The 12743-nt window shown below is 39.3% G+C and overlaps 2 protein-coding genes across 3 annotated transcripts in view; one reads left to right on the top strand and one right to left on the bottom strand.

The window, feature by feature from the left end:
- MYO1H (myosin IH) overlaps positions 1-7158 on the bottom strand; it is a 58985-nt gene extending 51827 nt beyond the window's left edge. Inside the window, exon 1 of the mRNA XM_050924566.1 lies at positions 7065-7158. Within this exon, the coding sequence (XP_050780523.1) occupies positions 7065-7076 (12 nt within the window). The 5' untranslated portion in view covers positions 7077-7158. The remainder of the gene's footprint in view (positions 1-7064) is intronic.
- Positions 1-8071, top strand: part of KCTD10 (potassium channel tetramerization domain containing 10) — a 78890-nt gene extending 70819 nt beyond the window's left edge. For both annotated transcript variants that reach the window (XR_007769552.1, XR_007769551.1), the window contains 2 exons: positions 4890-4985; positions 7908-8071. The gene's annotated coding sequence lies outside the window, so the exon portion shown is untranslated. The remainder of the gene's footprint in view (positions 1-4889; positions 4986-7907) is intronic.
- The last annotated feature ends 4672 nt before the right edge of the window (positions 8072-12743 follow it).

Genomic DNA, 12743 nt, shown 5'->3' with positions numbered 1-12743 from the left:
AATCTCCATTTGGAGAATTCCTCTGTTTTATACAAGTTCAACTCTAAAAAAATGGAACAAGCAAATGCTCTTTGACATTCTTTTCACCTGCTAAGAAACTACAGGAGAAAGGCATGTAATTTGAACTGGTAAACAGAAGAGGTAATCTGGTGAGAAATTTTTATTTTTGCAGATTAAACAGTAAGTGAAAAAATAAAAAGTAACACCAAGGTAATATTCTTTAAGTACATCTTGAAGAGACAGCGGGGAAGAGAAGACGTATGAAGCATGACAAGAGTCTAAAGAATTATCACTAGACCAAATTTAAATTTACTGAAACTGGTGACGACAGCTGTTATAGTATCCAAGTTTCATGCAATGGATGCAAGCACAACACCGTATTGCCTGGAGTGTTACAAATATGATGGAATACTTACTGGAGAATTAACTGACATTTATGGTGGTACTATTATGCTCATGTTTTACTGTATTTACTAGAGTAAAACATTAGTTTAACTAGATAAAGATTTGCGTAGCTGCTGGATCAGGCAAAGTATCTTCTGTGGGAATTCTCCTTGTGGAGCTGCATTCTCTATCACCAGCAAGTGTCATTGTGGATAATACCACACAGCATGTAACAACACTGGTAACTATAGATGTAGAGAGTGAATCACAGTCTCAAGTTACCCTGAAGTTTGGTCAACCTCTTGGTAAAAATTAGCAAATGTACTTCAGTTTTATTACAGATGGGGAAATCACATCTAATTAGTCTCTTATAGATATGCACAAGGTGGCTGTTTTGGGCAGTCTCCTTGCCAGTTCATTACACCATAATTAAAACTTCTGATATTTGAGTATCATGTATCAGAGGGGTAGCCATGTTAGTCTGGATCTGTAAAAGCAGCAAAGAATCCTGTGGCACCTTATAGACTAACAGACATTTTGGAGCATGAGCTTTCGTGGGTGAATACCCACTTCATCAGATGCATGCATCTGTATTACCCACGAAAGCTCATGCTCCAAAACGTCTGTTAGTCTATAAGGTGCCACAGGATTCTTTGCTGCTTTTACATGAGCTTCCATGCATGTTGTATTGCTAGTCTATAGGCACTTACACACTAGCCTCTGATAGTGAGGCACAGGGAATGCTCGGCTACGGGCAGAGGTGAATCCCAGACAAAATGTCTGTGCTTATCTGACAACAGTTTCAGCAAATCCAACATCTCATTTATCTCATCTGCCCAAGGCTTCTAGAATGAAATGTCTTTTGTCTTCAAAAAGGTAAGTGAACCAGCCCATCCTGCCCCGCCCAGTTTCCCACCTCCAGCAATGGCCATCTTTGATGCTTCAGAGAAAGACAATCAAAAACTAAACAAAAACAAACAAAAAGCACTTCAAATCTTGAATACATTGAGGTGAAAAAACAACAACCCTTCTTGGGCCCTACAGGTGACCATCTGAAGCCCTGACGCCTGAAATTTTAGGAACATAGGACACAAACCAGCCCTGCAGATAGCTTAAGACACTGACATTATACCCAAAGAGCAAACTATATGTGTTTACAAAACGGCCTTAACCAGCAGATAAAGAATGGATTGAAGCTTCATAGCATAATGTGAAAGAGTACCAATCCCCAGCCCTTTTATTGCCCTTTTGATGTTTAGTGTTGGGCAAACCCTGATCTTTCAGCAAAAAGAGAACTGGCCACTGTTCCCACCAGGCACTGTCACCTCCAGTTGAGACACACTTGGTGGAGGCCACTCAGCTAGAGAAAGAATGGGAGGTGCCTTGTAACAGACTTTCTATCACCACTGTGGGTAGGGAGTGGTGGATGAAGGAAGAAGGCTCTAGGCGAGAGCATTCTAATTTTCTGAAAGAAAAAAAAAGAAATGTTTATTGTTCCCCTCATGTGTCAGGACCGTATAGTGGGGGGAGAGGCAGGCTTTTCCTCCCTCAAGTTTTTTCTTCTAAACAGATATGGCTTTTTATACATCAGAAATATGTATTTCCCTAAATGCTTTATTTTAAAAATCTGTTCTTCTCCACTGGCCAGCAAATCTCTCTCCCTTCTTGTCCTTCTAGGCTCCTCAAACTAATTTACTACTTTCTTTCACATCTCCCATCCTTTGGAGTTCTACAGCCCATCAATCCAAGCACTGAGGAGCTGGTTGGGCTCTTAATTTTGCAGTGCTAAAAGAACTGTTATAATAAAGCACATTTGCATAAAGACCTAAAAGATTAGCAGCTTACCATCTCCTCCTCCATGTTGTTACTGAGCAGAACAACTAATCCCACCCCCACCTAGACAACAAGCTACCCTTTATGAGCACTTTATATGTTGATGTTGTACCACCTCATGGAGATGGTGGTGACTCAGCTGTTTGAGCTTATGGTTAGAAGGATACTTAATTGCCAGAGATCATATGACACAGGGAAATCCAGTTAACAGTTAGGAGAAAGCAGGTGCACATAACACATCACTTAAGGATATGGTTAAAAAAATAAGGTGGCTGTAAGTGAATAGATGTTATTTGGTGGCAGCAATGAGCTATTATTAAAGGCACTTTAGGCTTTGTAATTATGTAATAAGTAGGGTACTGTAATATAGTAGTTATAACTGTCCCCTCCTTGGGAAAAGAGGACTCTGGTTTAATAGCTTATCTACTAAATGGCTTCTGGAGTAGTGAAGAAAATATACTGCTGTCTGTAAGGGGTAATTTTGTTTGTGTTCTAAGGTAGGGAAGGGGAAGATACAGGAAAGAATATTCGGCTGTAATATCTTCATAGAAATATAGTAACTAGTCAGTTTTATTATTATCAATAAGTTCTTAAAAAGTCATAAGCTATTGTAATATTTCTATCTTTTAAAACTTCCACCTAAACTACATGGGTGACTGCTTCAGGAAATTAGATTTTGAAATGCAATTGTAGGCTGACAAATCTTAAAACCAGTAGATGAGCTGACCCTTATAAATTTACTGTCGTGCCTTTTAGGCTGCTATAAAACTTTTAGAGTTTTAAGCCTATTTGAGTTAGATGATGGCACTATCAAAATGGCTGTTTCCAAGGGACTTGAAAACAAAATGCAATTCAAATGAAGTAACTTTATATTGAGTTACCACATGATAGGAGGTTATACATTACTTAGCTTTGATAATTATTTGGAGATGAAGGATGGTCTGGGAGTTAAGGCACTGGCCAACGGCAGGGAGATGTAGGTTCAAGTCCCTGCACCAGCACAGGTTTCCTGTCTGAATTTGGGCTAGTCACTTAACCTCTCTATGCCTCAGTTTCCCATCTGTAGATGAGGCCTACGCTGGAGGAGGTTGACAGCCTAAAACAAGAAACCAACAGAAGTCAGCCCTATCCAACCCTGGTATGGGAAACAGGTGGAGGAGGTGATGATAATTACCCTTAGCTCTGAATGTTCCCCTGTGAAGCTAGACCTGACTGCAGTTTGTCTGACTGGCAACTGATGTAGTGAGGAAGTCCTGACTGTGTAAACAGGGTTAGTGGATTTTTCCAAGGAAAAGGGAAGGCTGTTTAGTCCTTATGAGTCTGTAATTCTTTCTTGCAATGACCCTTCTTGTTGCTGAGGGTTATTACTGAATCCAAATCTTCCTGGAGTTAGAGAAGTTTCATTTTGGGGAGGTAATGAATTAGGAAAGAAAGTGGAGACAGAGAGAGCGCATGAGCATGCGCAGCAGAACCTGTTCTATCCTGTACACATAGGAAGCTTTCTCACAGACATTGCAGCTACAGTATTCTACCTGAAGGTGCTGTTCTGTTCAAGTGTATTGTCTTATACAGAGTTCAGATGTCTCATATTAAGCTGAGACAATGACAACATTTACTGGTACAATAAATGCACTGAGAATGTTTGCTGCAACCTCCTTTAAAAGGGTAACTAACCAGCTAGGCACTCTGAGTAAGAAGAGAAATAAAGACAAAGCTAGGCCTAAGCCACTGTTAAGTGTGCACAGCTCACTGCAGGTATAACATTTTCTTTCTTTTGCCCTTCATTAATGTTCTTGTAAAATCTCCCATTTTCATGGCTGGTGGCCACCTTTCCCCTCCCAGGTTTAGAGTCCTGCTAACACCACCCACTTCTCAGCTGGCCCTGCCCTGGACTGTGACTTGCTATTTGCTGAGCCAGGCCCCCGGAGGGCAATGCGCTTGGCCCATGAAATAGAGACAGTAGGGGGAAGCTCGATTTATTTTTGAACCAAGTTTACAAAGTTCTTCCACTCCTTTAGACTCCTCTGCAAATCCCAAAGTTGGTGCTTAACAAATAGAAGAAACTGTTCCTGCATCTAGGAGATTACAATCTAGTTCAGATATTAACAAGACATTTCAGAAACAACTGGCAGGTGGCATATCATCGTGAGCTGGAAGCACTGCAACAATCTTCACAATATTACATCTATCCATTCTGTGATTCACGGGGTGACTGTGCTTGGAGAACTACTACTTGGTGTCAGCATGATTACTGTGCTAGTTGGACAGCATCGTTACAGCTGACCATCAAAGGGGAAAAATTAGGTGTTTGATGGGGGATTCTGCTCTGGGTTTTTTTACCTTAAAAACTGAGGTCTTGTTTACTCTGTTTTTCCTGGAAGGATGAATGGAGAACTAGTTGTTTGCCATCACTGATATAAGGCACACCTGGTTAACAAGGAGAAGTGATTTTTATTGTTTGTTTTTGTTTGACTCTGCTTTAACTCAAATTCCTAACAAACATTTGGAAAGCTGGAAGAAAAGGTCCAATAACAAAGTTACAACACTGCCAGCCTTCAATAACCAAATCCCTGCATCCTTTAAAGAGACCGCCAATAAAACAGGGAGAGACAAGAGTTGAAATTCCTGATATTTCTAACATAAAAGCAAAAAACAATTTTTTTTCCAGAGAGGAATGCTTTTCTGGCCTTTTAGATACATCACGAAGAGGAAGAAGGGGAAAAAAAGACCACAAACAATTCTCCATCGTTAAAGCCTGATTTAGCAAGGTACTTAAGCATGTCCTATGAACTCCTGATGTGCTTAAAGTTAGGCATGTGTGTAAGTATCTCACAGAATCGGGGTGTAAAATGGGGTCAGTTCCTGGCTAACCCAGCATAGGCTGTCCAACACAGAAACTTGATGATAATTGCTTTGAAAATGGTCTGAATATTTGAAATATAGCAATACAACACGTTCTATACATTGATGGGTTAAAGTAAGCTCTGTCTCAGAGTCACAGCTTTGGAAATAACATGCACACTAGAATACAAATTTAAAAAACAGTGTTGCTGGTGCACAGTGATCCAGCAAACCCCAATAGAATCATCAGAGTCAAATACTCAAATCTTCTCAAAATAAGTTTAACTATCAACACTCCAACTGACTAGAAAATGCAAACCTTAGTCACTCTCTCAGATCAAGTGTGATACAAAAGTTGAAGACCACATTATTTCTTTTAATGTCATCCCCTCGTGCAGAGGAATTGAAAGGGGAAAAAAGGAATATAGTTAATTAAAAATTAAATACAACTCAACTAAAAAAAAAATCATATTTTGACTTGAGTATGGTGACCATCTTCTAGGGCTCCCTCCATCTGATTCAGAACACTGCAGATAAAGTAATCTTTCATGCTCTTCCCTTGGCCACTTCTTATTCTGGAATCAATTCGCTTGCTTACTTCTTGGCTTCCACATCAAGTTCTTTTGTCTTGTCTTCACTGTGCCAACTGCACAGCTCCAGTCCTGCTTACACTTGTACTATCCCTGTGCCACTCTCCCGAGTGCTTACCTTCTCCTGAGGAGCTTCTCTACACTGGAAAGTACCTCCCTCTTCTTATGTGCCAAACTGATTCCCTCTCTATTTAAATCACTTCTTGAAATACCTCTTCTGCAAAGCTTTTTAACCCTGAGCCCACATTGGACATCTAATTCATGCCATGAATGATCTTCATGATGTGTGTTGTGAGTGCAAACTGTATTGCCTCTAATATACATTATAATTTTCTTTGTAGGTAGAAAGGGGAGATGGGGGAAAAAAATTTTTCCACATCTGAAAGGGCCGAGCACACTGATTTTCAATAAATAATAGGCTAGGTAAAGAAACTTCTTTTGCTGCAGAAGAAGTGCTTAATGAATAGGAAGGCAATAGCTCTGCCTCAAGGAGATTATAGCCTAGTCCAGACATTAACAAGACAGTTCTGGAATAAGTAATAGGTGGTGTGACAGGATAAAATGCAGATGCTGTAGTAATTTCGCATTGATCAGAGATTGAAAAGCTTCATGAAAGAAGTTAGTTTTGTGGTAGGATTTGAAGGAAGTTGTGTGAGGCCAGAGTTAAACTATCAAAGTCATTGATGCTTGTCCAAATAGGCCAATTTTCAGAGCTTTCCAAACTCTTTCAAATCAGTTCAATTCAATTCTAGTTGATATCCTGAAATCAGTTTGCATTAGTGAAATGGTGTGGCTAATATTGCCTCGCACAGATTTTTAATTCCATTGCCTGCTATTAAATTATACCAAGTAAAAAAATTCCTTTGTAAGCTTTTCTGCAGTCTATGGAAAGCGAAAATCATCAGCAGAAACCTGCCAACATGCATCTTGATTACAAGAAGCTGTTACAACCCTCTGTATTTTAATCTGCCGTTGGAAAAGGTAGCTGGCTTGACACTAGAGTTGTATCTGCTGTCTCCATTGTTAATCCTTTATTTGCATAACAGTGAAATTGTTGGCTCAGCTGTAGCATCTTAAAAAGTTTCTTTATCTAAATCCACTTGAAATTAAATTTCTGAGTATGCAAATATCAAATATAAAAATAGCGCTTACTGCTTAGGAGTATGGTCCAAAAGAATCTTAACTATTGACTATGCACCATGACCTTTTTGAAACAAGTCTACAATCAATAGCTACTTATGACTGCATTACATCATGTGCTTTTTAAGAATATTCATTCAAAATCACTACACCATAATCTAATCTATTCTAATGCAACCTCCACACATTTGCTGAAGCACTTAATGTCATCTAGAGCTGCATCTTCATGTACTAACTAATATATCCATGACTACATCCACTAATAATTAACATTACCTGAATGTCCATCCTGTATGCTGTTAAAGCCAGTTGTTAGCAATTATTCCAGCTAAACCATTCAAAACTTGCTTTGAACTTGCTTTATGGTCCCATGTAGCACAACACTGTGCAGCTAGGTCTGACAGGCTACTTCCTCACCTGAGTGGAGCATTGTTAATAATTTACAGTGTGAGTCAGTGACTGTGTCCTATGGATACTTGTATACCCATATTGGCTGCAGCTCAAAGATAAGAACTAGAAACCGTATCTTCTTTGAGATTATATTGCAGCCACTGCTGATCTTTGATTAGTCAGCTACATTACATGCTAATCACTAATTACTGAAATAAGTAAAAGAGCATAAGTGTCTCATATTAAAATTCCCACTGGAGCCAGCTGAACCTAGAATAGTCCAGCATAGCAAACACAATGCTAGGATGTTCAACTGACTTTTCAGAACCCTAAACTTTAGAAGATGAAGGAACTGAGTCAAGCTGGGAGCTCTAAGGTTAATAATGTATATTCCCTGGGTTATGGTATCTCTTTTCCCAGGCTTGGTCTAGGCGCTGCTTAAAAATTAAATATGCAGAAACCCTGCAAAGGAAAAACTGATGCTAAGATGGCATGTTAATCTTTAATGTGCTTCCAATTAAAATAGTAAATTTTACCAATTTCTTGGACTCATTACAACCCCTGCAAGCTCATCACCTGACTACACAAAATGCCTGCTGAGTACAGCAGGCTGCACAGTCTGGGATTCAGATACAAAATGCCAAAATACAGCACAATTATCAAACATCAAAAACGTGCTCTTATCAACTCACACCTTCACGTATTCTGTTCTCCTTCTTTCTTCTACAGGATTCTTACCTGTAGTGACCAGACCTAAGGAGAAGCCATCATACCTCTGCAGACATCCTCATGGAACATCCTGATGTTTAGTCCATATCAGCCTATGTTAAAATAGAAGAAAAACTACTAGCTAATTCCATAAATTGCTTATGTCAAATAAAAGAGAACTCTTACTGGATGTTTACAATTTTACACAGCAGTTCATTCGCTTGTCTTGTTTTATACAAAGATACATATGCAGAGATGAAGCGTACATATGTGTGTGTATACACACACACACACACACACACAGAATTACCAGCTATTTGCCTCAGCTGTAATTTCTGCATACCTCCAGTATAACTTTGCAGTGCTATGCCTGCTACATGATGGGTTGGGACAGAGAGGCTCATAGGTACTAAAGTGATGGTAGCCAATGTAAAAACCTAGGTAGATAGAAAACGTGTATCTTGATATTATCATTACATGTTTCTATAGCTCCCATGACTGCCCTTATCACCACAAAAAGCCCACAATTAATGCAAAACAAAGTTTTATTTTAGATTTTCAGATCTCAAATACAACCCTGAAGGGGAAGGTGGGAGAGAGGACAAAAATAAATATAATAGATAGATGTAAAGTGTGTGAACACTAGTTATTAGGCTCCCTGAAGAAATTACTGAGTGACATTCTCTGGCCTAGATTATGCAGGAGTCAGACTAGATGATCATAATGGTGCTTTCTGGCTTTAAAATCTATTAATCTAATTTTAAGTGTTTAAAGTATTAGCCATACAGGGGCACTATAGATGTATCTTTACATATCTTTTATTATTTGCCCATGTGCAAGTTATTAGTTCTGTTCACCCACAGATGAAGACGGGGGGAGTTTGTAGTTCCGAGATATAATAAACCCTTCCAAAAGAAACTTCACTTGCTATGGAGGAAACTGGAAGCCATGGGAGTCAGGTCTCTGTAAGCAGGAAACTTACATCAAATTAATGCTAACCAGAAAAAGCCATGCGCCCTGAGTATCATTCCCCAATCCATCAAAACAAAAGAAGAGTTGGCTAAATGCTTTAATTACTGTATGGCGGGGGGGGATAAGGGGGGTATGATACTTTTTAGTGGTCTACTTAAAAATCACCCAAAACACTCAGAGGATAGAGTCCAGTAAGTATTCATCTCCATCACCCACCTATTTTGTTCAGTAGGGTCATTGTATCATCTGAAAATAAATAAACCTCAAACCAAAGTCAGTACCTTTGCACAGATACAGCACATGGATTCCAAAGCTCTCTGATTATCTGCTTTGTGTTGCTCAATCACACAGGCACCCAAGCACTTAGGGTGAAATCCCAGCTCCACTGAAATCAATGGGAGTTTTGCCTGTGACTTCAGTGGTGCCCAGATTTCACCCTTAGAGTCCTCTTCATTTCAGGAAAAAACTACAGAACTAACTGCAGACAGTTCCCCTGAGGCACTGAGGATTCCATATTTGTGTGCTGTCAAATTCTCGGGGCGGCATTCAACCCCATCTCTGATTTTTCGCCATGCAATTTGAGAGTCAACTAAAATGATCATTTTAAGGAGTTCAGAGTCAGTATCTCAAGCTATTCCATTTGTAACAGATCCTTGAGATGATCACACATGATGCAGCTCTCTAAAACCTCCCATTCAAGAATCTCAAAGGGCTTTACAAATATGAAAGCCTGCCTACAGCTGGGAGGTTGGTATTATCAATAGAAGGAAACTGAGGTAAAGGAACCCTGGGCAAGTCACAGAGGAAATCTGCAGAAGAGGCTGGAACAGAACCCAGATCTCCTAACTCAATGAGACTTTAAACGAAAGCCATCCTTTTGGCTCAGTAAATTGCTCTAGACTAGAATTATTAGGCTCTGACGACGTTCCCCTGAACCACTAGAAGGATTGTACCTCTTTCATATGGTTAGAATTTTGAAGTCTCCGATATGTCTGATACAAAACTGACCATTTCACAGCAAGGAAGGCTGAAGAATGACCCCTGAACTGAGAAGGAGGAGAAGAAATAGAGGAGGAATCAAGGAGTAGTGGAAAGTAATATTCTATGCTGACAAATATAAAGTAAACCTTCATTATGACCTTAGATACCATGATGAGGAGTACATTCGAAATATCTAATAGCTCACTAGAGAGCAGATAGCATAAAGAGGAGAAACATGGTCTTGTATTTTGAGCACAGGATTGGGAATCATCAGTATAACTTACTTCTGTTCCTAGCTCTACTCCAGATTCCATATGACTTCCCCTTTCTGTGCCTCAGTTTCCACATCGGTAAAATGGAGATAACGCTGACATATCTCACTGGGGTATTGCAAGGCTTTGTTTGTGAATACTCATAAAACAATTTACAATTCTTGATCAGAAACATGACTATTCAGAGACTGTGTATCAACTTTATGTGGCAGGCATATGGACAAGCTGCTCACTGTTTTTATTATGTTTCTGGTTCTGAATAAGTAATACTTTGCTAATCAGAGCTGGCTAACACTGTCACTGCCTCTAGAACAGGATTGCAGGTTCTGAACTAAAGTCAGACCCGCTGAAGTAATCATAGTGAACTGCAGGAGTCGGTAGCCTAGTACCCTGTCTGGAGGGAGTGGATTGTGAACCCTGCCTTGAGAAAGGTGACAGCTAGGGGCCCAAGACTTAAGTCTGGTGATCTCAGTTTAGGCCAGAAAGAGGTCAGAGGTGCAATTTACCTTGGGAACTGAGACAAAAAATGCAAAGAAGTATTAAAGAGTTGTGTTTCCCTTTTCAGTAACAGAAATAAAAGGGACTTCTCACTTTATTCATGGAGACGTATAAAGTATCCTACCATTTTAACTGGCTGGGCTTTTTTTTCATGCACAACATTTTCTTGGTGACTGGCCTAATCAGTCAAGTAATATTTTACAATCTGGAACCAGCTTCATGCTATAGTACCTTTGTGTGGAGAGACAGCCTTCAGTGATTATCTATTTCAGGAGGTCAGATTCCTGTGACATGATGAATGACTTTTAAGTAACATAATATCTGGTTTCCTACTCCTTCACACACCCATCTCATTGCCCGTTGTCTTCAGTGACCAACTCTGAAGGGATTATTTGCAGTTGAAACAGAAAGAGGAATTCTTTATCGCATGCCTGGGCTTCTCTTGTTCAAATTTAATTGAATTCTTGCTTGTGTTAAAATGATAATCAATTATTCAACCATGCATTCATTCATTCTAAATATTACAAGCCAAAAGTAGGGCTCCCCTCTTCCGTTAAGGATTTATCCTCTAAATATTTTCTCTTTGCATTTCAACCCTGATTTCTTGCTCTAACAGCAAGTTAGGGCGTGAATCATACAGTATGAGTAGGTACTCGATAAGTTGAGTCACTAAATATATTTTAAAAGGAGAGCAGGCTCCAGTCATGTTACGGCATGTTGCGCTACTATAGAAGGTTGCTGGGGACCAGGATTTTAATCTGTTTTGATCCTAAACCTGATTCATCATTCCCTGTTGGGGGAGGAACCTTGAGAAAGAGTGTTTGTCTTTTCTTCTTCTCTTTTAAACTTTCTGTTTTAAAATATGGTGGGCTGGACAGCAGCCTTTTTTATTCTCCATCCAGGGCACCAAGAAGGTTTAATGTATTATTACTTGGAATATCCTATTAATGCCCAGAAATTCACCATTCTCCTCTCCAGAGAAATTCAGTATATTTAAATAATGTTACAATTGTGACATAAACCAATGGAACCAACAAATGAAGGCTAACATTCTGTCTTCAGCTGACAAAAAGTACCATTGTTTGAATTAGTGATGGGATTGTGGGGTAACCTTAATTTAGAAATCCTTGCAGGATTCTGTACTATCGTAATTATACATACACCATTTCCCCTCTTGTTGGCATATCCACTTGCAGGTTAAATATCGCTTACTAAAAGTGCTAAGACCACATGTCCTACTCATGATAGCTGACCAGCTTTGTTAAATACATATGAAAAATATTTGTAATACATGGCATGAAACATGACACACAGGGAACAAAATTTTCATTTGCTTTACGATCTTGATTCTTTTACTTCCTTCTGAAAGCTATCTACTCCCTCTTCCTTCCTATATAAGATGAAAGTTCACATGGTACTTGCTGTTAAGAGTAATGATCTTCTGGATAGTTTAAGTGAGACACATATGGCTTTCTCACTAAAATAGCAGGACAATATTTAAAAAGCATAAAAAATACCTTTCCAATAGGTCAATGTCCTTTGGCATCTATAAAAGGTTCAAAATAACTCGACAAAGTAAACCAAAAAAAGGCAAAAACAGACCTCTCTCCAGCCACTGATCCCAGACACACTATAAACTTCCTACCATACAGCTGTGCATGTGCAACTTCACTGATATAAAACCCTGGCTGTGTTCTCTCTCTTGAGGACACTGGGGTTGCCTAGATGTAAACTAGGATTGAATTTGGCTGCATGTGCCACAGTAAATAGGTCTTTGCAACGCACTTTACCAAAGCAGTTACCAAAAAGAGCAAAATTACTCTGAACAAAAAATGCCTGTTAGCTATAAAATTCAGGTTAGGAGATGATGAGATAAGAAATGAATATGGATCTACTTTCTCAAAGCAAAAGCTGGAGGATTCCATTGGCTCAGAGAATTGGTAACTGGATACAGCTTTGCATCTCTAGGTTAACATTAGAATCCAGCTGTTTTTGTAGGATTTTTAAAAAATAAGTCAGTCGTCTGTCAGAAACTGTGAATGAGCAACAGAGGATGGATCACGGGATGGTTACCAGTTCTGTTCATTCCCTCTGAAGCACCTGGAATTGGCCACTGTTGGAAGACAGGATACTG

This window comes from Gopherus flavomarginatus, chromosome 15 (genome assembly GCF_025201925.1).
Source record: "Gopherus flavomarginatus isolate rGopFla2 chromosome 15, rGopFla2.mat.asm, whole genome shotgun sequence".
Taxonomy (NCBI): domain Eukaryota; kingdom Metazoa; phylum Chordata; order Testudines; family Testudinidae; genus Gopherus; species Gopherus flavomarginatus.
Note: the sequence above shows the minus strand (reverse complement) of the source record. Positions and strands in the feature narration are given on the sequence as shown.